Genomic DNA, 26,543 nt, shown 5'->3' with positions numbered 1-26,543 from the left:
GCACATTTCATTCCATATCAGACTTCAACTTCTTAAATCTTTATTCTTTAGAATTGTTGAATGATGTTTTTCGCATGTCGTGCCATCGGACCACGCCAAATTCATAAAACGTGTAAATGTATATGGTGGATAAAGTTTCAGATGCTGAGAATCCAAAGCAACGCACACGAAATGCTGGAGGAACTCAGCAGGACATGCAGCATCTATGGAAATTAATAACTTTGATTCTTGATATATTTCCAGAAACACCCAGCACTGGAATTACCCATCAGGCGCCAACTTGCAAGCGATCGAACCGCCTGTTTCGTATCGCCACCTGAAATCAACAATCGCCTCATTTTGTTCTGTAATGTGAATAACGCCGCTTTGAATAGTAGTGATCTGAGTCAGAGTTCACGTCCAACATTAATGGTGTTACTTATAGAGACGGTCGGAGAACGGTGTAAAATTACCGAGAAACAGCTCCAGTACACAGCAGCTATGAACATTTCCGGCTTCCCATCCCCCCAGCAGAGCAGCGGAGACAAAATAACTGAACTAATTCTTACTGATCAAATGGGCGATGTCCCAAACATTCTAGCAATGGGTGATTTAGTGTCCGATGACAGCAAAAGTTTTAGTTTCAACAAACCCAAACCTGTTTATCCCGCACTGACTCCGCCAGTTGTTGACAACTTTTTGTTATCGCAGATTAATCTATCTATCCATTATTTAAAGATAGAGAGGGGAACAGCCCCCCCCCACCCCACGGCCCAGCAACTACAGCCTAATCGCAGGCCAATCAACCTACTTAGCTGGAGGCTAAAGTGGCAATTTCCACCACTAACATAAATCCCGCCGATGTTGGAAATCCAGAGGGCCACACATAAAGCTCGAGGAACTCAGCAGGTCAGGCAGGATCTATGGAGAGGAATAAACAGTCGGCATCAGGCCGATACGCCTCAGCAGGACCAGAAGGGAAGGGGAAAGAAGCCGGAACAAGAAGGAGGAGTGAGGGGAAGGAGGACAAGCTGGAAGGTGTCAGGCGAAACCAGGTTGGTGGGTGGGGAAGGGGACGAAGCAAGAAGCAGGGAGGCGACAAGTGGAAAAAGCAGAAGACTGGAGAAGGAATTATATTGGACAAGAAAGTGGAGCTGGGAGAAAGGTGAGGGCGCCGGCAGCCGAGGAGAAGTGGCAAGAGGCCAAAGTGGAGAAGGAGGAGGGGATGCTGGGTAAATTGGTGTTCGTGCCGTCAGGTTGGAGGCTACCCAAACGGAATATGAGTTGTTGCTTTTCCATCCTGAGGAGGCCATGTACCGAAATGTCGGAAAGGGAATGGGAAAAGGAAACGTTGGCCACCGGGAAATTTCGTGTTTTTTCTAATGGAGCGGGAGTACTCGACCACTATTCCGTTTCTCATAGGACTACTGTGCGGAGTCCACAGATTACATGAAGTAATCATGGTTGGTTGCTGACCTGCCTCAGAGATTAAACCTTAGGGCACTCGCACATCAAAAGGTTAATTTTGGGTTGTTGAGGCCGGAAGCTCATCTGCTCGCCAAACCGAGACTCGAAGAGTTCAATGTTTCTCTATCGATAGTGGCTGAATATTTCTTCCATAAATCAAATCCGTCGATACTTCAATACAACCCGCAGCACCATGCGGTTTGCAAAGCCTTCTGGAGTGCGTGGGCTCGGGTTTCTCACTTGTCTCTCTGCTGTTAACGGTGAGACGTTGCACGGTTACCGAGTGGGATTTTGTGCTGTAGCATTTATGTAAGATGTAGACGGGTTGGAGGGGTTATCTGGGATAACCTATTAGTACCACACGCCTTTGACTGAGTCAGATCTATAATCCCGTAGGTTTACTACTTGGTTTCTGTCTGGACTTTGGATTTGTGTAAATGCAGTAATGACAGGGCTGTTGGGAAAGAGCGGCCAGAAAGCTCCTTCAAAGAGCTGCTACCTGCCCAGTGGGCTGATTAACCACCTGTGCTGTTTGTTTCGGATTAGAATCACCTTTCACTGAATCCGACCTGTCCGGACTGACTTCCGAGGCAGGACTGCGGCCGGTGCTACTGGGACGGACCTGCTCCTTCTTCACAGCCTCCCAACACCAGCACTGTTGCGCCAGTTAGTGTACACTATAGCGGTGGCGGGAAGGAGCAGGGGTTGGTCCTTCCCCGGGGACCGGCGGGCTGTTGACAGTGACTACAGCTAATGAGAAACACACAGACTCAATGACCTGGACAGAAAATTCCCGCATTTAATCAAATGGGACTAAGAATGTTATCGCGCTGGTGAAGTGTGTGGAACACGGAGAGTTTTACAGCATTTTCAGTTGTTACACTCTGTAGAGCAAACCGAGTTTGTATTTATTGTTTAAACATTCTTGCTTTGTATTGATACAATTTCTATTCCCACCTTCAGCCGCTCTAATACTGAGAGTGCATCAGGACCGTGTGAATGGAACCGTCGGACAGTCAGTCCTTCTACCCGTCTCTTACACAGACCCAGACCCACGAGGGTATCTACGGATCATATGGACCCGAACAGCGCATGTAATTATACAACACACTCGCTTCTCGGGAAAAGACGGCGACCATAGAAGTCGTACTCACATCACCATCTCCGACCCGTACAAACACCGGGCTGTGCTTTTCCCGAAGAACGCATCACTGTTGCTGAACGATCTGCAGGTTAATGACAGCGGGATTTATGAACTATCCATTGGCCTCTTGAGGGGAATGGAAAAGCGCAGTATGACATTAACGGTCTGGCCCGACACTACCGATGGAGCCGACACGAGGAATCGAAACGACACTGGAAATCAAAACTATATCTGGAATGGGAGCGACACCTTGGATACAACGGGTAGGTTCCTTCTCGGGATGTGGGGGGAGTTCAGTAAACAGAAATATTGGAAACACTCAGCGGGTCAGACAGCATCTGTGGAGAGAGAAACGTTTGACGTTTCAGGTCAAAGTCTCACGGTCGGAGGTGAGACAGAGAGAGTGTGTCATTATTAAGTCGCCGAGCAGGTGGGTTGTGGATAGGATAAAGGGAACAGGAAAATCCCGATAGCCTGTGATGCGACTGTCCCAAGTCCTGATGGTTTAGACCATAAGACAAAGAAGCAGAAATCGGCCATTCGGCCCATCGAGTCTGCTCCGCCATTTCATCATGAGCTGACCCACTCTCCCCTTTAGTCCCATTCACCCGCCTTCTCACCATAACCTTTGATGCCCTGACTATTCAGATACCTATCAATCTCTGCCTCAAATACACCCAATGACCTGGCCTCCACTGCCGCCCGTGGCAACAAATTCCATAGATTCACCACCCTCTGGCTAAGAAATTTTTTCACATCTCTGTTCTGAATGGGCATCCTGCAATCCTCAAGTCATGACCTGTCGTACTAGACTCCCCCACCATGGGAAACAACTTTGCCACATCCACTCTGTCTATGCCTTTCAACATTCAAAATGTTTCTATGAGGTCCCCACTCATTCTTCTAAACTCCAAGGAGTACAGTCCAAGAGCGGTCAAACGTTCCTCAAATGTTAACCCTCTCATTCCCGGAATCATTCTAGTGAATCTTCTCTGAACCCTCTCCAATGTCAGCACATCTTTTCTTAAATAAGGAGCCCAAAACTGCATGCAGTATTCCAAGTGAGGTCTTACCAGTGCCTTATAGAGCCTCACCATCACATCCCTGCTCCTATACTCTATTCCTCTAGAAATGAATGCCAACATTGCATTCGCCTTCTTCACCACCGACTCAACCGGGCGATGTCCCCCCCGCCCCCTCCCCCCCACACACACACTTCCATTCACCGGACCACAGTACCCGCTCTTGCTTTCAACTCACTTATTTCACCCAACGGTTGGTTCATCATTCTGCGCAACATTTTTAACAAGTGAATTAAGAGAAATGACGATGTTTTAAATAACGGATAATGCTCCGGAAAATCTGCCGCTCTACCACCACCAAATTTCCTGTCATTCTGTTTGACGGATAGGGTGAGACAAGAGTTAAGCAGTCGAGGTTATACCTTAGGTGAGTTAATGGGGACAATTGGAAAGAGAGGAAATGAGACAACAGTTACTGAACAACAAACTATGTACAGGAGGTACTCAACAGATGGAACAGCGTCAATTGTCGATGCCTCGGATCGAGATGCTCCATCGGTTACTGAGACGAGAGAAGCATAGGATATGAAAGGGAGTGAGATATGAGACTGTTGGACACCAGCAGGTCAGGTTGTGTTAATGGAGGGAGACAAAAGTAATCAATATTGTATCACAGACGGGGATCTTAAAGCAGAAATGGCCGATTCCCTGTCAGAGAGAAAAGGGGGTTGTGGAATATGACAGTGATAAAGGAAACTGCAATGTGCCCAGACGGAAGATGAAATGTTGTTCTTCAAACCTATTTTGGTCATCGGCCACAGACAGGCAGGTCAGAATGGGTGAGGGGTGAGGAATTAATGGAAGCACAGTCACCCCTGTGATGTTGGTAATAATTGCTTCGCTTCGAGGGTTGTGACTCTGGAATTCCTTGTTCCAGTAGGTGGTGGAAGTTGGATCATTGGATTATATAAAGTTGATAGATGGAGGAATAATGGGGTATGGAGAAATGGCCCAGAAGAGGAATGGAGATCAACATAGATCAGTCAGGATCACATCGAAGAGCAGGGATGGCTCCAAGGGCCTGATGACCTATTCCTGCTCCTAGTTATTTGTGTTCACTGTACGTGCTTCACAAAGTGATCACCCAACCTTTGTATACTTTCTCCAGCGTAGAAGAGGTAATGTGTTGAACACATAATGCTCTGGACTGAAAGAAGTGCATTTGAATCATAGCTTTATTTGGAAAGATTGTTGGGGTCCTTGGATTGTGGGAAGGGAAGAGGTGTACTGACGCAACACACACAAAATGTTGGTGGAACGCAGCAGGCCAGGCAACATCTATAGGAAGAAGCACTATCGACGTTTCGGGCCGAGACCTGTCGTCAGGACTCATCAGGTGTACTGACGGGTATTTTTCTTCGTGCAGTTGCATGGGACAGTGTCACGCAGTGGAGAGTGGTTGGTGAGGGTGGAAGACCAGACCAGGGAGCAATAAAAGGAGAATGAAATATTTTGTCTAGATATTTCTGCCTGTAGATCTTGGACAGAATGTAGAAATGGACTGTGCAGGACGAAATGAGGCCCCTGACTGTCTGGAGGCATGATGGTCATGGGACCATGATCCCCTACGATGTACAAATGGCACATAATGATGATGATGAACACGCATGTGCTTGGGATGCAGCAGGAAACTGGAGCAGCTGCGGAAACGTAGTTACAGGGAGGACTGCAAATTGCACGCAGACGGCACCAGAGGTCAGGATTGAGCCCAGCGACTGGAGTTGTGAGACAGCACCTCAACTAGCTGCACCACTGTGCCACCCTTTATCCTGTTAGTTTCCTGCTCACTATCCACAAAACGGCCAGAATCTGCGCAATCTGCAACTCCAAACATATGCCTTGTCCATCAAAGTTCAGATAATTAATGTTCATTAAATACAAGAGTTTCATCGCCTACCATTCTCCTGCAGTTGTAAGTCTTGGCACTTAATAATTAATATAATTTATGTCTATTCTAGTTTACATTAACTATAAGACCATAAGATATAGGAGCAGAATTAGGCCATTTGGCCCAGCGAGTCTGCTCCGCCATTTCATCATGGCTGATTCATTTCCCTCTTAGCCCCAATCTCCTACGTTCTCCCATACCCTTTCATATCCTGACTAAACAAAATCTATTGCATTCTTGGCATCCATAGCACTATGTGGTAATGAATCCCACAGGTTCGCCACTCTCTGGCTAAAGAAATTCCTCCTCATCTCTATTCTAAGTTGCTGTCCATCTACTTTGAGGCAGTGTTTCCTGGTCTTAGACTTCACCCACCATGGTAAACATCCTCTCCACATCCACTCTATCGAGGCCTTTCAACATTCAATAGGCTTCAGTGAGGTTCCCCTCGTTCTTCTGAATCTCAGAGCCCTCAAACTCTCCTCATATGACAAGCCTTTCAATCTGGAATCATTTTCACGAACCTCTTTTGGCCCCACTCCAATGTCAGCACATCCTTTTTTAGATAAGTGGGCCAAAACTGCTCACAATAATTCCAAGTAAGGCCTCACCAGTGCTTTATAAAGCCTCAACTTTACATCCTTATTTTTATATTCTTGTCCTCTCAAAATGCTTTGTCTTCCTTAGTACCAGTTCAACCTGTAAACTGACCTTTAGGGATGTCCAAGTCCTTTTGCACCTCAGACTATTGAATTGTCACTCCATTTAGAAAATAGTCTATGGTTTTATTTCTTCTCTCCAAAGTTCATGACCACACACTTCCTTACACTGTTTTCTACTATATATTTGTCATGTTAGTAATGTACTGTGCTCACACTGCAAAATGCTGATTTTCATGGCTTTTGTACTTTCAGTAAAAGAAATTTGAACTTAAACTTAAAGGTTTTAGTAGACAAAAATTTTAATTTTAAAATTAAAATTAATTTTAATCCAGTGATTAAAATTAATTCAAGTTTGGTGCATATTGCTTGGCAGTGATTAAATCTGGAATAGATTTCGCTTAGGGAAGGTTTGAAACAAAAATCTGGACATTTAAGGGACAGTTCAAATGCTGTAAGACATCTGGACCAGTGGGGGGGGGGGGGGCGTGGACAGCAGGGATGGGAGCTGGTGAGGATAAATCACAAACAAAAGAAAATCTGCAAGTGCTGGGAACTCCCTCCCATTTTTTGATCTCTGCGTCTGGAGACAGCTTGTTTACTGATGTCTATGTTCCAAGCCTACACTGGTGTCCGCCCCCCACATTTCCGATGCTATATTGGCGACTGCTGCTTCCTGCACCCATGCTGAGCTCATTGGCTTCATCAACTTTGTCTTTCACTTCCACCCTGCCCTCAAATTTACCCAGTCCATTTCTGACACCTCAAACTCTTCCCCCTCCCAGATCTTGATCTTGCTCTCTATTTCTGGAGATAGTTTATCTACTGATGTCTATTATAAACTCACAGACTCCCACAGCTACCTGGACTCTTCCCACCCTAATATTTGTGAAAACGCCAATCCCTTTTCTCAATTCCTCCGCCTCCACTGCATCTGTTTTCAGGGTGAGGCTTTTCATTATGGAACGAAGGAGATGTCCTTTTTCAAAGAAAGGGGCTTTCCTTCCTCTACGTCAAAGCATCTCTTCCATTTCATGCACGTCAGCTCTTACCCCATCCTCCCACCACCCTACCAGCAATAGATTTCCTCATTCTCACCTATCACTCCATCAGCCTCCACATCCAACACATCTAAAGATTGTGTATAAGTTGTCTGAGGTTAACTCTTCAATGGCTGCTTAGTTCAGAGGGAATTACATGTAATGCCTTGGTTCATATTTTTACTGTTACGCTCTATGTATTTCACTTTGGCAGTCCTGTAAAAGCAGTTTGTTTTCAGCTTGTTTGGGTTACTGTTGAAGATAAGGGATAATGCGGAACGTGTTCCATCAAATTAGCGGGAGATTTTCTTGGTGAGAGACATTAAGGTAGGTCTTGGGCTTTTGTTTGACCGGGGATGAAGAGAGAAGACGCTGGGGACAACCGGTCAGGGCATACAATCCAGTGGGAGACCCGTTTATTCGAGATGGATTGTGAGCGATGTTTGGAAGTTGGTGCGGGTGTTCATGCTGGCGATGGCCCAGCTCACGAGTGACAGAGAAGTTCAAGATGAGCTCTAATTTGTGCACATTTGAGTGTTGAATTAGAATGGGCCCTTTTATTTTTATTATACTTTACTAACCCTTTAGTTAAGATTCATAAATACAATTCCTTTAATCTTATGCAGTCTACTGTCTGTTGTTTCGTGGCACCAATTTGTAATACAGTAGCAAATTCCACAACATCCACACAAACAGGACGTTTGGGCTGGGATCGCGCCTCAAATGTCATGGGTTCTCTTCCCTAGACTTACTCAGCCAAGGAAACCAGAGCGTTTCATTGTGGGGCTATCGTCTGGGATCGATTTCGTTGGATGCTGTGTGATTACCCTGAGCATTGACCCAGTGGGTTATGCTAAACTACTGATCAGTAAAGTGATTACGATACATGGTTATCAATGCTGCAGAGGTTCAGCGGTGGTGCGAGTCCACGGGGTAGTGTGGTAGACATTCGTATTGCTGACGAATTGTTAATTCGAACTTTATGTACTGTTAAAGATTGTGGACCGGAGGTTTGATAAAAGGGCGGGCAAAGACTTTGTTTTAGTTCAGTCTAGCGCTGAGGTAACGGCGATGGAACTGCTGGGGGCCCCGGGGGCAGTGGGTTGTACATATTTTTCGGGAGGAGGAGAGTGTAGGAGCGCCGAATCGCAAGCCGAGTCACCCGTAGCTGGGGGCTGAGACTTGAAAGGTTGCTCTCGCTTCTGCGGAATGAGGGGAAGGAGTGGTCTGATTTGAAATGTCTAATGTGTCCCTCAATGAAGAGTGAGACTTCTGAGCCGGTATCAGCCCTTACCTCCTTGGCGAATAAATGGCCCAGTGCCCAGGCAGAGGGGCCTAGATCTCGAAAGCTGAGAATGTTCTCAGGGGTGAAGCCCACTCCCGAGGGGAAAGAGGGTATGAAACTTGGGCAGAGCAGACCTCCAGATGCAGTGGCAGTGCTCTGATGACGTAAAAAGACAGCGAATGGTTGAAAGTTTGAAGGGGCCGGCTGCTATCGTGTTGAGATCCGTGGACACAGAACCCCTCTGTTGCTCTGTGGGCTATTTGCCAGCGCTAGAAAATGTATTTGGCGCGACTCGAAGCCCAATGGCCCTTATGATGGGGTTTCAGAACATTTTGCAGGAGAAGGGGGAGAAGCTTTCTGCCCAAGTTTTTTGGCTAGGGAGGCAGCTAAATTGCTTGCGGCGTAGAGGGGCCATTCAAACGGCAGAGGTGAATCAGTTAAGAAGTGGTGAAAAACGCCCGAGCGCGGGACCTGATTGCTTGGGATTTCTGAATGTCTCGTAAGGCGCGCCTCCTCCCTCGTTTGTTGAGCTGATCAGAGAAGTAAGAGAGGAGGAGAATGCGATGGAGGAGTGGGAGAGAATACCCTATTCTTGAAGGCTTAGTGTATCATGACTGATTGAGGGTATTTACGCTAGAGCCATATGTGAGACCGCCTCTCAGGTTACTCTGCTGTATGGTTCATTTTACAGCCGGTACACATTTACCATTGACGCCACTCGTGCGCTAGAGATCTGGGTCTTAGTACGCATGATTATCCGTGCGATGGTTGCTTGTTATTGAAGCTCGAGTTTTCGGAGCAGATGTGGGAGTAACTGAGGTCCTTGATACATTAGTGCTGGTTTATCCGGATCCGGTGGAGAAGGTCGAAGCTTCAATTCTCGTGGGGCCAAATACTCCTATTGCGAGGAGGCGTGGGAGCCCTCAAGGAGAAAGTTGGAGAGAGCTTTCTGAAAACATTGCTCATTCGCCCTGTGTTCCGAGCTGCTTTTGAGGAAGTGCGTGGCCGTTCTGGGTAGGATCGAGCAGTAGGTCAACTGGGAGCTTCTGATCGTGCCATTCCACAAGCTTACTGCAACCTGACTGTTCTGAAGGAAAAACAGTTGCCGGAATTGAGTCCTGGGGAAGTGGCAGCTGCTCAGCGAGATGACCCGGGCGTCATTACCAATTGGGCAGTGGTTGGGAAAGGAGACATGGCCCAAGCGGAGAGGATGGAACACACTGCGGTGTCTCAATTACTGATAGAATGACTCAGATCGGAGTTGAGGAACCAAACCATATACCGGGTCACGTCGCCACGGCCTCGGCGATCCGAGCTGGTCCTGCCCGAGAAGTATCAGAGGATTGTGTTGAAATCACGTCATGATTATTCTGGCCATTTGGGGGATTACAAGACCTATGGATTGCTCAGAGATCGGTTTTACTGGCCCCGAATGGAGCCGGAGGTCGAAGGGTGCTGCAAGTCATGCATTCGATGCATACGGAGGAAGACACTGTCTTCGAGGGCCGCTCCGTTGCCCCACTTGCAGCGTGTGGGATCCCTAAACCTGGTGTGTACGGATTTCCCTCAATAGAGCCAGATGCCAGCAACATAGCGAATGTCTTGGTCATTATAGATCACTACACCAGATATGCGCAAGCTTTCCCTATCAAGGATCAGAGGGCGTCCACTGTAGCCAACGTGTTATGGGAGAAGTATTTCCAGGCGGATACGTAGTGATCAGGGACGGGATTTCGGGATTTCATGCATGAGTTACTGAGAACGCTTGGAGTCAAGATGTTGGGTACTACACCTCATCACCAGCAGGGTGACCCCTGGCTGAGAAGTTTAATCGGACCTTGCTAGAAACGCTCAGAACCTTGCAGATCAGCAAAAAGAACAAATGGAATCAACACACTGGCTATCTGGTCCACTGCTACAACTGTGCACGAAATGAAGCTACCGGGTACCCGCCATGTTATCTGATGCTTGGGCGCGAGGCGATGTTGCCCATCGACCTCTGTTTTGGAGAGTTTAACATCAAAGGATATACTTTGTATCGAAAGGACAGGCAGGAAGGCATAGGCAGTGGTGTGGCTCTGTTGGTAAGAGATGGAATTACATCTTCAGAAAGAGGTGACAAAGGGGACAGAGAATGTTAAATCTTTGTGGCTGGAATTAATAAATTGCAAGGGTTAAAAACATTATGGGAATCATATATAGGCCTCAAAATAGTAGCCAAATTGAGGTGTTGAGATTGCAAAGGGAGCTGGAAAAGGCATGTAATAAGGGTAATGACACAATTGTAATGGGGAACTTCAATATGCAGGGGGATTGGGAAAATCAGGTTGGTGTCAGATTGTTCCTCGGGGGTCAGTATTGAGATCGCTATTGTTCAGATTGTTTGTCAATGATTTAGATAATGGAATTGATGGCTTTGTGGCAAAGTTTGCAGATGATATGAAGATAGCTGGAGTGGTAGGTAGTGCTGAGGAAGCAATGTGATTGCAGCAGAACTTAGAGAAATTGGAAGACTGGGCAAAAAAAATGGCAGATGAAATACAATTTTGGGAAATATATGATAATGCACTTTGGTAAACGGAATAATAGTATGGACAATAAATGGGGAGAAGGTTCAAACATCAGAGGTGGAGAGGGACTTAGGAATCCTCATGCAAGTCTTCCTGAAGGTTAATTTATAGGTTGAGTCTGTGGTAAAGAAGGCAAATGCAACGTTGGCATTTATTTGAAAGAGAATAGAAAGTAAAAGAAATGAGATAATGCTGAGTCTTTATAAGACACTAGTCAGGCCACACTTGGAATATTGTCAACAGTTTTGGTCCCCATATATCAGAAAGGACGTGTTGTCATTGAAGAGAGTCCAGAGGAGGTTAATGAGGATGATGCTGGGAATGAAGGGGTTAACATATGAGGATCGTTTGGCAGGTTTGGGCCTGTACTCACTAGAATTTAAGAGAATGTAAGGGAATTTCATTGAAACCTACCCAATGTTGAAAGGACTAGATAGGCTAGATGTGGAGAGCATGTTTCTGATGGGGGGGGGGGCGGTGGGTGTATCTAGAACTAGAAAGCACCTCCTCAAAACTGAGCGGTGACCCTTTAGAACAGAGGTAAGGAGGATTTTTTTTAGCCAAAGAGTAGTAAATCTGTGAAATGCTCTGCCACAGACTACAGCAGAGGCCAAATCCTCGTGCTTATTTAAGGTGGAAGTTGATAGTTTCCTGATCAGAGCATCAAAATATGGACAGAAGGCAGGTGTATGGGTTTGAGTGGGATCTGGGATCAGGCATGATGGAGTGGTGGAGTGGACTCGATGGGCTGAATGGCTTAATTTGATCCTATGTCATATGGTCTTATGATCAAATGTCATTAAAGCTCAAATTTCACCCTTCTGTAATGAAATTATTGTAATAACAATTATTATTTTTGAGAAGTTTCCCATATCATGTCACACTAAAACAAAGACAACTTGTTTGTTTAATTCTATATCTATATAAATTCTATATCTATATAATTCTTCATCTATATAAATCTCATGTTAACTTTATCTAAACATTTCCTCGATGCATATCTATAGACGATTCGAGAGTTGGCCTTTCTGTTTTTCAATAACTATTTTTTGTATCCTACTTTCCCTTTCCTTGGTTGTCCCTCAGAAAATTCTGAAACATTGCTAGTCCTCAGGGTTACAGTTTACTTAGTAACACTGAAAGAGTCTTGGATTGGGAGCTAGCAAAGAATCCACTTGCTGCATGTTATGTTGGTTTTCAGAGTTAATACATGGAAGTGTAGTCTTCAGTCAGTCAGGGAGACTGATTTTTAGCTGAGCCTTAAAAATCTACAGTGAACAGAATGGTGCAAGATCTCATCTTTAAAAAATGCAAATGGAGCACCCTGGGAAAGGTTTCACTGCTGATGTAATGGTCTTTCTGTAGAAGCAGTGTTTGGGTTTTTGTTAGAGCTAATGGGTGCTTTGGAATGTGAGCAGGGTCCTTTGCTCAGTGGCAGATGGAGAGAGAAGATGCTTAGGATTTGGAAAGAATCGGTCTTAGGATTCAACCCAGTGGGCCTCCGTGATTTGATGGAGCCAAATGCCGAGATTGACTGAGGATTGGTGAAAATGAATTTTGGGAAGAGTTGAGCTCCAGCTTGTGCACATTTGACAATTTAATTATAATGGGTCATTTTTGTTTTTTTTTTCCTTCCTTTCTTCACTAACCCTTTAGTTAAGATTCATAAGTAAAATTCCTTTATTCATATGCAGTGTGCTGTCTGATGTTCCTTGGCATTGATTTATAACAGGGTAGCAAATTACACAGCATCCACACAAACTAGGGTTTAGGGTGGGACGAGACATCTCAATCTCATGGTGGGACTGGAGTGTGTATTCCCCAGACTTACCCAGCCTAGGAAACCAAGGAAGTCTCACAAATAATGAATTGAAGCCTTTAATTGAGTCATAACATTACTTTTAGATGTAGAAATCAAATTGAGGTCATAAGGTGGTTGAAATTTGTAATTCCCCCAGACTGGAGCTAACTCCTTTCTCAAATGAATGCATTGGAATGACGATCATTGTTGCTGAAATGCCTGAATCTTTACTTGTCCCATAGACACAGACAAGAAACAGATTCCATTTGAAGCCAATGCTCGATATGTCAGCCTTGTGGTAATCTTCATCTTCTTGTGCTTCACTGTGAAAACATGCAGAGGTAAGCAGTGATGTTGTGACATGGACTCTGTGACCTTCAGTCTGTATTATTGTTACTGCTGACTACAACACCACCACCCCAAGTTCATAAAAATACGTTTGTACCTATGTATTTATTTCCTTGTCCATACTGAACCCAGTCTCCTGGATTATCTATGTTTGCAATATTGACCTCTTCTTATGAACTAACACATTGAACAGGTTGGATTTTAGTCAGACTGGTGGTTGGGAATCCCAGGGATGGTGTGGGCAACTTGCCTAATATTGTTCACAATTGAATTCAGTGCAAAATAAAATAGAAAGTATTGCATATGTGGTAAACCATGTATATCTGTCTGGACATACCTGGACACGTCCCTCTGCTGACTGCTCCTGGGGCTCCTCCCACAGACCCCTGAATAAAGGCGATTGTGTCGCTGCTTCTCCACTGTCCAAGACAGACATACAACATGGACGTGGATCAGTATTTACTCTATTTCCAGTTTTTTGGAGTAATTGATAGTGCATCAGCACATGCAGTCTTGCACTTTGTTGTGCAAACTTTCCAACATGCAAATTACGATGAAATCACCAATGTCAAAACTAAACAATCAAAAATGTTAGTACAGTGTTGTGTGCTTCATTATACAGAGAGCGGTGTTACCATTGTATGATCGAATTCTTTACTTTGATCCCATGCAGAAACTCTAAACCCTCAGAGTAATACTGATCAAAATCTTTTACTTCCAGCTAATATTGACAAAGGACATAAATGAAATAAATAGACCAGTGACTCTAATGGTGATAGTGGAGAAGATTATGTATTACCTCACACCTTTCTAAAAGCTTCCCTTCATTTAACATGAGAACATTGACCAGGGCTGACTGTGATGTGAGATAAACACTTACAAGGGTTTTTTTTTAGGTTGTGGACGAGCTCAGGAAAGACAGAAAAGGGGAATGTTCCTTAGGGAGACTGGGTAAGTGGAATATTTCATGGAGTGTAAGTGGTTTCTTTAACCTGTCTGGGTGTTTAAATTTGAAATAGTAGCTTGCAAACCTTCTGTTATTCCCAGCATTGTTCAATTCTCATTATGCACCTATTCCCATTCCTTCCAGGGTCTATGCTGCAGAATCTCCGTATCCCTGTTGACTGTGATAACCATGGTGTGAAATGCAAAATTGTCATTGTGAGACTGGGCAGGCTGATGAGGTTTCTGGGCTAAAGCTCCTTGCAGACCATGTTGGGGAATTGGAGCTGGAGCTGTTTGAGCACTTGGGAGGATGAGGGGTCAATAGACAGAAGCTGCAGGGAGACAGTCACATCAAAGTTGCAGGACACAGGTAGGATGACTGTCAGAAGATGGAAAGGGAATAGGCAGAAAGTGCAGAGTACTCCTGTGGCTATTCCCCTCAATATCCTTTAGATATTGTCATGTGAGGCACCTTTTCAAAGGCCTTCTGAAAATCCAAGTGAACAATATCTACTGACTCTTCTTCATCTGTCTCGCCTGTTATTTCCTCAAAGGATTCCATCAGGCAAGATTTACCCTTAAGGAAACTATACTAACTTTGGCCTGTTTCATCACGTGCCTCTAAGTACCCCAAAACTTCATCCTTAATAATGGACTGCAACATCTTACCAACCATTGAAGTCAGGCTAACTGGTGAATAATTTCCATTCTTCTGTCTCCCTCCATTCTTAAAGAGTAGAGTAACACTTGCAATTTCCAGTCCTCCAGAACCATTCCAGAATCTAGTGATGCCTCCACAATCTCTTCAGCTACCTCTTTCAGAACCCGGTCTATCTGGTCCAGGAGACTTATCTAACTTCTGATCTTTCAGCTTCACAAGCACTTTCTCCTTAGTAATAGCAACAACACTCTCTTCTGACCCTTGACACCATCGAATTTCTGATATACTACTAGTTCTTCCAAAGTGATATAAAAAATTAAATCAGTGGTTAGAGGTTAAAGTGCCAGGGTGACAGGTCAGGTAATGGATCAGTTGATATAAAAGTCAATGGATTATTGCCCTACCCAGTGCCTATCCTTTCTGTGAAGAAGAATAGGCAGCAGAGAGGGCATAAATACAGTTAGTTGAATGGGATGAAATGCTTTTACTTAAGTATGAGAGGTATCAGGAACAAAGATGATGAACTTAGTAGAGCATGTGTCAGTGCATGGAACTATGATATTGTGGCATTACAAACAATTAACTGTCACAATGGCAGAAACGGCTGCAGGATGCTCTGGGGTTTAGATGTTTCAGAAGGGACAGGGAGGGAGGTTAGAATGTGGGTGAATGCCTTTGCTAATTAGGGATAGTATCACAATTGCAGAGAGGATGGATGCTGTGCAGGCATCATCCACTGCATCAATGTGGGTGAAGTCAGAAAGAGGAAGGGAGCAGTCACACTGCCGGGAATATTCTGAACTCCCCCCCCCCCCCCCCCCCCACCTGCTCCCTCCCCCAATAGCAACAGGGACACTGAGGAACAGCTCGGGGGGCATATTTTGAAAAGGTGCAAAAATAACAGGGTTGTGTCATGGGTGTCTTCAACTTCCTGAATATAGATTGACAATATTACTGCAAGAGGTTTAGATGGGGCAGAAATTAATAGGTGTGTCCAAGAAGGATTCATGACAGAATATGTGGTTAGGCCAACTAGAGTAGTACTAGGCAATATACCTAGTCAGGTGACAGATCTCTTGGTGGGTGAGCATTTCACAAGATATTGGCTACAACTGCATGACCTTTTACAAAGCCTTAGACAAGGAGCGGAGTAAATGGAGAGTATTTTTAATTGGGGGAGGGATCATTATGATGCTATTAGGCAGGAACTTACAAGCATAATTTGGGAACAGATATACTCAGAACATATGGAGAAGTTTAGAAAGCACACTTGGAGTTATGAATAGGTTTACCCCATTGAGGCAGGAAATGACGGTAGGGTGAAGGAACCATGGTTGACAAGGGAGGTGGACCTTTTAATCAAGAGGAAGAAAGAAGCATACTTAAGTACTAGGAAGCAAAGATCCAACAGGACTTTTGAGAGTTATAAAATAGCCAGAAAAGAGCTTAAAAAGGGACTTAGGAGAGCTAGAAGGAGACATGAGAAGGCCTTGGGAAGTAGGATTAAGGAAAACCCCAAGATGTTAAAATCTTTACTAGAATGTTACCTGGGTTTCAGCACCTAAGTTACAGAGAAAGGTTGGACAAGTTAGGTCTTTAGAGCATAGAAGGTTGAGGGGGGACTTGATAGAGGTATTTTAAATTATGAGGGGGATAGATAGAGTTGACGTGGATAGGCTTTTTCCATTGAGAGCAGGGGAGATTCAAAGAAGAGGACATGAGTTGAGAGTTAAGTGGCAAAATTTTAGGGGTAACACGAGGGGGAACTTCTTTACTCAGAGAGTGGTAGCTATGTGGAATGAGCTTCCAGTAGATGTGGTAGAGGCAGGTTCGGTATTGTCTATTAAAAAAAAATGAATAGGTATATAGACAGGAAAGGAATGGAGGGTTATGGGCTGAGTGCAGGTCGGTGGGGCTAGGTGAGAGTAAGCATTCAGCACGGACTAGAAAGGCCGAGATGGCCTGTAATTGTTATATGGTTTTATGTTAAATATGGTTATACCAGTATGTGATGATAGAGTAAGGGCAGGATGGATCTGGGAAAAGATGAAACGTGCCTCAAGTTGGAGGAGGTAGGGGAAGTCCTTAATGAATACTTTGCTTCAGTACTCACCAGTGAGAGGGATCTTGTCGGAGTCTGGTCCGGTCCGGAACCCGCGTTCCAGGTCTTGATCCGGTCCACGGACTCCGGGTCTTGCAGCTGTCCCTCCCATCACCCTTGATCCAGTTAGGACCCTCCTGGATCAAGGAGGCACACCTGTGGCCAATTCAGCTGCAGGTGTTTATAAGGGGCCTTGGGACTGAGACCAGGCGGCTGGTTGTTTAGTTCCCTCTCCTGTTTAACCTGCCCGGGTTCTGACCTGCTCTGCATCCTGTTTACCCTTCCCAGGTTCCAACATGTTCTGTATTTGTTCTGTCCAGGTTGGTCCTGTTCCCCTGCTTTTTCTCACATGTGCTGGTCCCGCTGCTCTGCCCGTTTTGACTTGCTCGCACTGTCTGCCTGCCTCTCCCAAGTTACCTGGGGATCATGGCTGTCGTGCTGGTCACCCTGGACCTAATCCCCGTTCTACCCCTTTGTCTCCGTCGGGCATGCCTGGCTGGCCTGCCGCTGACCGGCGAGGTGTTCTGCCCCTTTCTTCAACCCCCCCCCCCCCCCCCGCTTCCGATGAGTTGTGCCCTGCACCTGCCTAGGAGTCCGCGTCTTGCCCAGGCCTCCGTGTTTCCGCCTGGGAGGCGGCCCTACCGGGACATATGCAGCTTACCCGGGGGGAGGGCGCTCTCTTCCAGCCAAGCCATGTACCTCAAAACCCCCCCTTCTGCCCGAACTCTGGGATCCTCCTGCCTCGCTGGAACTCTGGAATCCTGCTCTGCCTGTGATGCACCATCAATAACTCTCGGAGACGGGAGGCGAACAATAGGCTTTTATTAGCAGCAAAACGGAGCACAGCATCTCAGAGACTGAGGGAGGAGCAGTGCCTCCAATCGCCTTTATACAGGGGTCTGTGGGAGGAGCCACAGGAGCAGTCAACAGAGGGGTGTGTCCAGACAGGTATACACAGTTTAACACATTCACCCCCCCTTTTGTTTTAAAAGAGAGTCCCCATGGGGTGAAGTTTCTGACAAGTATATTTACAGGTTAAGTCTATCAGGCGGTCGAGTCTGTCACTGCGATTTACGTAGCACCGGTGGTGATCGCACCAATGACGGTGGTTGTGCTGGTTCCGGCCTGACTTGAGGTGCCAGCCCGTTAGGCATCAGTAATCCCTCATGCGTGTGCGTGGTGCCCGGTATGGGAGTGTCGTGAGGAGTCTGTGTAGGGCTTGGTGTGTGCGGTGTCTCGTGGGTATATACATCAGTGGGTACGGGGTTCATAGTCACCGTGGAGTATTCGGGGTAGGGGTCTGGTGCTCCTGCGGGCACCAGGTCATGGATGGAGACCGTGTCCTCCCGCCCATCAGGTAAGACCACGTATGCATACTGGGGGTTAGCATGAAGTAGGTGAACCCTCTCGACCATCGGGGAGTATTTATTGCTCCTCGCATGTTTCTGGAGCAGCACTGGCCCTGGGGACGTCAGCCAAGCCATTAGGGTGGTCCCAGTGGCAGACTTCCTGGGAAAAGAAAAGAGGCGCTCATGAGGGGTGGCATTGGTGGACGTACATAACAGAGAGCGGATGGAGTGGAGTGCCTCGGGGAGGACCCCCTGCCAGCGAGAGACCGGCAGTCTCTTTGACCTAAGGGCTAAGAGTGTGGCCTTCCACACAGTGGCATTCTCCCTCTCTACCTGTCCATTTCCCCGGGGATTATAGCTCGTGGTCCTACTAGTAGCAATGCCCCTAGCCAGCAGGTACTGGTGCAGCTCGTCACTCATAAAGGAGGACCCTCTATCACTGTGGATATAGCAGGGATATCCGAACAGAGTGAAGAGCTGGCGCAGGGCTTTTATGACGGATGTGGCAGTGGTATCGGGGCAGGGGATGGCAAAGGGGAACCGCGAGTACTCGTTGATTATGTTGAGAAAGTAGACATTGTGGTCGGTGGAGGGAAGGGGGCCCTTAAAGTCAACACTCAGTCGCTCAAAGGGGCGGGTGGCCTTGATAAGTTGCGCCTTTTCAGGACGGTAGCAGTGCGGTTTGCACTCAGCGCAGACTTGACAGTCCCTGGTCATCATCCTGATGTCCTCAAGGGAGTACAGCAGGTTCCGGGCTTTCACGAAATGGTAAAGTCAGGTGACCCCCGGGTGGCAAAGATCTACACGGAGGGCGTATAGCCGGTTGAGCTGCGCGCTGGCACACACTCCCCGTGATAGGGCATCAGGGGGCTCAATGAGCCTTCCAGGCCAGTACAGGACTCAAAATTTTATCACTTTTGATTTTGCCCCACTGTTGGTTGCTGAACATGAACACAACTGAGCGCTGGTCGGTCAGCAAGATGAACCTTTTGCCGGCGAGATAGTGCCTCCAGTGCCTAATAGCTTCCACTATGGCCTGGGCTTCTTTCTCCACCGCGGAGTGCCGAATTTCAGGGCCCTGAAGGGTATGAGAGAAGAATGCTACCGGCCTTCCTCCCTGATTGAGGGTAGCAGCCAGCGCAAAATCGGAGGCGTCACTCTCTACTTGGAAGGGAATGGTCTCGTCCACCGCATGCATCGTTGCTTTGGCGATGTCCCCTTTAATGCAGCTGAAGGCCGCACGGGCCTTGGCTGAAAGGGGAAATGCAGTGGACTTGACCAGGGGGTGGGCCTTGTCTGCGTAGTGAGGAACCCATTGGGCGTAATAGGAAAAGAAGCCCAGGCACCGTTTGAGGGCTCTGAGGGTGGTGGGAAGAGGGAGTACAGTCGGGGTCAGGGCCAATGACCCCGTTTTCCACAACATACCCAAGGATAGCAAGTCGGGTGGTTCTGAACACACACTTGTCCCTGTTATAGGTGAGGTTACGAACTTTGGCCGCTTGGAAAAATCGTTGGAGGTTGGTGTCATGATCCTGCCAGTCGTGACCGCAGACGGTGATGTTATCCAGATATGGAAACATGGCCTTCAGTTGGCACTGGTCCACATCCGGTCCATTTCCCTCTGGAAGACAGACACCATTCGTGACACTGAAGGGGACGTGCAGGAAGTGATAGAGCCTGCTGCCCGCCTCGAAGGCAGTGTAGGGGCAGTCCTCCGGGCGGATGGGGAGCTGATGGTAAGCGGATTTCAGGTCTATGGTCGAGTACACCTTGTACTGAGCTACCTGATTGACCATATCCGCGATGCGGGGTAGGGGGTATGCGTCAAGCTGCATGAACCTATTGATGGTCTGGCTATAGTCCACGACCATCCTATTTTTCTGCCCAGTCTGAACAATGACCACCTGGGCACTCCAAGGACTTGTGCTTGGCTTAATGATCCCCTCCCTGAGCAGCCGCTGCACCTCCGACTGAATGAAGGCCCTGTCCCCCGCGCTGTACCTCCTGCTTTTAGTTGCCACAGGTTTACAGTCGGGGGTCAGGTTGGCGAACAGCGGTGGGGGAGGGATCTTGAGGGTGGAGAGGCTGCAAGTGGTGTCCGTAGTGCGGCTGTTGGCATGGTGCTGGGTGGGATGTGCGGGTCAGTGTGTGTGTGTGGTCAGTAGTGGGGTATGTGACGAAGTCCCACAGAACTGAGGATTTCTGACAGTGCTTGGTGGGAGGAGCCTATCATACTCCATTGTCACACTTTTCAGGTGGCTCTGGAAGTCGAGTCCCAATAGCACAGGGGCACACAGTTGAGGCATGACCAGTAACGCAAAGTCCCGATATTCTGTGCCCTGCACCACCAATGTCGCTACACAACCCCCCCCCCCCCCCCCACGGATGTCTGTAGAATACGATCCAGAAGCCATGGTGTCCTTCTGGCTTACCGGCTGTGTCACGAGTCCGCAGCGTTGCACTGTGTCCGGGTGAGTAAAACTCTCTGTGCTGCCCATGTCAAACAGGCAGCTAGTCCTGTGCCCCTCCACCCAGATGTCCATCATTGACCTTGCGAGCTGGTGTGGGGCACTTTGGTCAAGGGTCACGGAGGCCAGAGTTGCATCGCTGTCTTGGTGCCCAGTAAGAACCCGTGGGTCAGAGGCGGGGCGAGGTGGCTCCAACAAAGATGGCCACCCCCATGCCTCTCACGAGGCGGGCAGGCAAGATGACGGCTACCAAGATGGCGACCCCATGCCTCACACGCGGCGCTGCTCAACCCCGCTCGTGGTTTGGACTCACAGGCCTTGGCGAAATGGTCCTTCTTCCCGCAGCTGGAACAGGTCGCTTCTCGGGCCAGGCAGTGTTTTCGGGGGCGTTTTTCCAGTCCGCAGAAGTAACACTGGCAGCAGCCGAGGTCTATTCGCCAGAGGGTTGCGGGGTCTGCAGCGTCCATGGGGCCAGCGGGAGGTCGCGCGCCTGGAGAGCATCAGCATTGTGCAGAGCGGCCTCCAGCGTGTTGGCCAGCTCAATCGCCGAATGTAAGGTAAGATCGGTGTGTTCCAGCAGCCACTGGTGCACGTACACTGACCTGATCCCCGTAACAAAAGTGTCTCTTACTAGCAGCTCTGCATGCTGTTCTGCCGTCAGTCCCCTGCAGTCGCAGGCCCACATGAGTGTCTGTAGGGCCTGGACAAACTCAGCGCTCGACTCTCCGGCCCGCTGCCGCCGTGTCGCTAAGCGATGTCTTGCGTAGATGGTGTTCACCGACCACAGGTATTGTCTTTTGAGGGCATCCAGTGCCCCTTGGTAGGTCGGCAGGTCCCTGATAAGGGAGTAGACCCGCGTACTGACCCTGGAGAGGAGAACTCTGTGCATCATGGCAGGCTCGGTCACTTGAATCTCCTCCAGATACGATTTGAAGCATGCAAGCCAGAGTTCAAAAGCGATGCCGGTTTCCGGAGATTGAGGGTCAATATCCAATCTGTCGGGTCGTAAAATGCTCTCCATGTTTTAAAATTGCTGCCAATAAAATTGATGCACCATCAATAACTCTCGGAGATGGGAGGTGAACGATAGGCTTTTATTAGCAACAAAACGGAGCACAGCATCTCGGAGACTGGGGGGTGGGGGGAGCAGTGCCTCCAATCGCCTTTATACAGGGGTCTGTGGGAGGAGCCACAGGAGCAGTCAGCAGAGGGGCGTGTCCAGATAGGTATACATAGTTTACCACAGCCTGCCTGAACTCTGGAATCCTGCTCTGCCTGCCTGCACCGCCTGCCTTGCCGGAACTCTGGGATCCTGCTCTGCCTGCCTGAGTAAGACTCTGTCTGAACCCCAGCATTATCCCTTGCATGCCATGGCATCCCCCTCCTGTCCTACCCCTAGTACTTCAGTGCCTGAGTCCTACACTTGGGTCCATTCCTGACAGATCTTGACAAGAATGAGATGAATGTAGAACAGACTAATGGGCTGAAACATGTTGAACTTAAGAAAAATATTAGGATAGACAAGTCCTTAGGGTGGGATGGGATATACCCTAGGCTATTATTGGAATTGAGGGAAGAAATAATCATTAGTAATGACCTTTGCATACTCACTGGCTTCAGGAATAGTGCCAGACAAATGAAAGTTGATGAATATTATTCTTTTTTCAAGAAAGGCAATAGATATAACCTTGGGAATTACAGACCAGTGAGTCCTAGTTCAGTGGTGGGCAAATTATTGGAGAGGATTCTAAGAGATAGGACTTGCGAGCATTTGGAGAAGCATAGACTGATTAGGAATAGTCAACATGGCTCTGTGAAGGGTAGGTTGTGCCTCATGAGCCTGTGTTTGAAAAGAACCATTTTTGGTGCCATGGGTTGGGTGCCTACCTCAGAGCTACTGAATGAAGTTACAGGAAATAGGCATGGATTTCCGAGGTGAGGCTCACTTGAAGAGGAAGTGGAAGCTGGAGGAGGGCTTACAAAGTCAGCACACATGCCTCACGTCACAGAGTGCCCATTTTACAGTGTGATTGTGACCATAGGTTATTGTAATTAAGTTGAAATAAATTCCAGTTGTTTGGGAACAGCCAAGTTCTTGACTCTCCTGAACTGAACCCAGGGAATTTGTTCAGTATTTGGGAATCCACTCTGTTCCATCGGCACCGTGTCACTGTAGAGACATATTTTAATCTTTACTTCCAGCTGATGTTTACCCAAAGCCTGAGGCTGATGTGTAGCAGAGATAGCAACACCTCAAAGCGCTGAAGTGACTGACCACTAATGTGACCAAGTCTGCTTCACTGCAGAATGCAGATAGAAATGTATTAGCCACAATCTTTCAATGGGCCTCTACCATTCTCACATAATTATTTTTCAGATCTCACTCTTGGTTACAGCTTATAAAATAAACAGGAAGAACTTGACCTTGGTCACTTTCAGCACAAATTAGGCAGAGATTTGTCACTGCCTTATCTGAATCACAAGAGTGTGGTTACTTAAAACACTGAACAATCAACACTCACTGTTCCCTTTCAGCTACTCGAGTACACGGCCGTGCAGTAACTAAAATGCTCCCGCACACGTAGCCTTTGTTGCTGCGCAGCTGCAATTTTCCTTTATATTGTGTTAAGATAATTTTGAAATCTATGCTAGTATAATCGTGAAATACCCTGTAGTTAATTATGCATTAATGAATGTAATCCATATATTTTCAAAATTGTGTAAATAGTAATTGTCCTATGTTGACTTTGGCCCATTTTATAATGCTTCCAAGTACCCTGATACTTCATCCTTAGAATTGGACGCTGACAACTTTCCACCCGCTAAACTCAAGCAAACTCATCTAATTTCCTTTCTTCTGTCTCCTTTCATTCATAAAGAGTGGAGTGATATTTGCAATTTTCCAGTCCTGCAGAACCATTCCAGAATCTAGTGATTCTTGAAAGATCATTATTGATGCCTCCACAATCTCTTCAGCCACCTCTCTCAGAACCCTGCGGTGTAGTCATCTGGTCCACATGACTTATTTATCTTCAGACTTTTCAGCTTCCCAAGCACCTTCTCCTTAGTAATAGTACAGCACTCATTTCTGCCCTGTGACACCCTCGAATACTGCTAATGTCTACCATAGTGAAGACTGACATAAAATACTTAAGTTCCCCTGCCATTTCTTTGTCCCCCATTCCTACCGTTCTAGCATCATTTTTCAGCAGTTCAATATCTACTTATACCTCTCTTTAAATACCCTAATAAACTTTTGGTATACTCTTTTATATTATTGGCTAGCTTCTCTTCATAATTTCATGTTTTCTCTCCTTTTGATTTTTTTTAGTTGCCTTCTGTTGGTTTTAAAAGCTTCCCAATCCCCTAACTTGCTATTAATTTTTGCTATATTATATACCCTCCCTTTTGCATATATGCTGTCTTTGACTTCCATTATCTGCCATGGTTGTATCATCCTGCCTTTAGAATACTATTTCATCTTTGGGATGTAGCAATCCTGCACCTTCTGCATTGCCCCCAAAACTCCAGCCATTGTTTTTCTGCCATCATCCCTGCCTGTGACACATAATCAACTTCATCCAGCTTCTCTTTCCTGCCTCTGTAATTCCCTTTACTCCACTTTAATACAGTTATACTTGACTTTATCTTCTCCCTATCAAACTGCAGAGTGAATTGTATCATATTATGGTAATTGTTTCTTAAGGGTTCCTTTACCTTAAGCTCCCTAATCAAATTTGGTTCATTTCACAACACCCAATCCAGAATTACCTTTTCCCCAAGTAGGCACAACCTCAAGCTACTCTAAAGAGCCATTTTGTAGGCATTCTACAAATACCCTCTCTTGGGATCCAGCACCAACCTGATTTTTCCAATCTACCGGCATATTGAAATTCCCCCAATACTATGATTTTATATCTCCCATTGTAAATTATATCGCACATCCTGACTATTTGCAGGTCTGTATGTGATATGACTCCCATCAGGGTCTTTTTCCCCTTGCAGTTTCTTAACTCTACCCACAAAGATTCAACATCTTCCAATCCTTTGTCAACTCTTTCTAACAATTTGATTTCATTGTTTTACTAACAGAGCCACCCCACCCCCTCTGCCTACTTCCTTGTCCTTTTGATACAAGGTGTATCCTTGGATGTTAAGCTCCAATTATGATCTTCTTTCAGCCACAACTGAGTGATGTCCACAATGTCATACCTGCCAATCTCTAATTGCACTACAAGATCATCTACCTTATTCCATATACTGCATACATTCAAATATAACACCTTCAGTAATGTATTCATAATCCTTTGTGATTTTGGCCACCTTCAACTCATCCCACTGATTGAAATTTTGCCCTGTCATCTGTTTGTTAGTCCTCACAGTCTCAGTACTCACTGCATCTACTTGTATACCAACTGCCCCATCATCACCCCATCACTCCAGTTCCTATGCCCCTACCAAATTAGTTTAAACCCTTATCAACAGCTCTAGCAAACCTTCCCACAAGTATATTAGGTTTAGATATAACCCATTCTTTTTGTACAGGTCATATCTTACCCAGAAGAGATGGCAATAATCCAAAAATCTGAAACCCTGGCTCCTGCACCAATGACTCAGCCATACATTCATCCGCCAAATCATCCTATTCTTGCCCTCACTAGTTAACTCAGTTTCTTTCTTTACAGATGTTGCCTGGCCTGCTCGGTGTATCCAGCACTTCTGTCTTAGTTATAGATTTCCAGAAGCTGCAGGTTTTCTGCTTTAATAAATCATATGTCCTATCAAAGAGCTGTGGCTTCTGTGGGGCAACTGTGAGCTCAGATATTGCTGAATAAGAATGAATACTAAATAGATGAAGCTTTCAAAAGGCAATTGATAGTTACCGAATCTGAATTTTTTGTCGTTTCTATCAGTGGTGTACCCTGGATATTTATTCGATATACAGATTTTGTTTTAACCCAGTATAGAGAACCTCATTTGTAACACGTCTGGCTTTCTTTCATTAAAGAACAACTCTGCAGTAGAATAAACAGAGATGAAGTCTTTGAATCAACAGGAAGAAAAGGAAGAGTGATAGAGTTCGATGATGAGAAAACACAAGACAGTGGTCATACTTGGATACCAAAGGGCCTAACAGAAGCCAATGAGGACCCTATTGGTTACATCAGAGAACCCCAGACAATATCTTAATGTATGTTAGTTACATAAATTGTATGGGAAATGTCAGTTGATTACACAAATTGAAATAAAACTGCTCTTTGAGCTTAGCAAAATAGAGGGCTAAGGTTAACCTTAAGTAATTTCTAAGGTAATTTCATGTTCAACACAGCATTGTGGGCCAAAGGGCCTGTATTGTGCTGTAGGTTTTCAATGTTCTATATGTATTTGAGCTAAAAGCAAATATAAAACCCAGTAACTTTTGTTTGCTACTTATATTTATTGGACACACTGTTGTTCTGGAGTTCTCTGCCAGTAAACTTTCCTACATCTCTTCCTCTCCATCTCAGCATCCATACTAGCCACTGACATTTACCACAAACCCACCGCCTCTCACAGCTACTTGGATTGATCTCCCCCACCCGGGTGCTTAAAAAGGTGCAAATGCTTTGTCCCAGTTTCTGTCTCTGCCATATGAATGTTGAGTCCATCGGCTGGAGATTAAGACTAGTAAAGGGAAAAAACAATCACTGGTGGGTGTTGTCTATAGGTCGCCTAATAAAAAATATTCCAGTGGCAGAGACGATTAACCAAGAAAT

General features: G+C 46.3%; 1 protein-coding gene across 1 annotated transcript; it reads left to right on the top strand.

Moving 5' to 3' along the window:
* Positions 1-1,377: 1,377 nt before the first annotated feature.
* Positions 1,378-26,060, top strand: LOC140737747 (HEPACAM family member 2-like). The gene is made up of 5 exons (XM_073064358.1): positions 1,378-1,706; positions 2,410-2,853; positions 13,158-13,256; positions 14,160-14,214; positions 25,796-26,060. Exons 1-5 carry the CDS (start codon positions 1,640-1,642, stop codon positions 25,809-25,811), a joined length of 681 nt encoding a protein of 226 aa, XP_072920459.1. The 5' UTR covers positions 1,378-1,639; the 3' UTR covers positions 25,812-26,060.
* Positions 26,061-26,543: the final 483 nt, after the last annotated feature.

This window comes from Hemitrygon akajei, chromosome 2 (genome assembly GCF_048418815.1).
Source record: "Hemitrygon akajei chromosome 2, sHemAka1.3, whole genome shotgun sequence".
NCBI classification, from domain to species: Eukaryota; Metazoa; Chordata; class Chondrichthyes; order Myliobatiformes; family Dasyatidae; genus Hemitrygon; species Hemitrygon akajei.
The sequence above is the reverse complement of the archived record's forward strand: the minus strand, read 5'-3'. Positions and strand labels throughout refer to the sequence as shown.

Coding starts and splice junctions, on each gene's coding strand:
- LOC140737747 (XM_073064358.1), top strand. CDS start 1,640: ATGCGGTTTGCAAAGCCTTCTGGAGTGCGTGGGCTCGGGTTTCTCACT. Junction 2,854..13,157: donor CGACACCTTGGATACAACGG/GTAGGTTCCTTC, acceptor CTTGTCCCATAG/ACACAGACAAGAAACAGATT. Junction 13,257..14,159: donor CACTGTGAAAACATGCAGAG/GTAAGCAGTGAT, acceptor GTTTTTTTTTAG/GTTGTGGACGAGCTCAGGAA.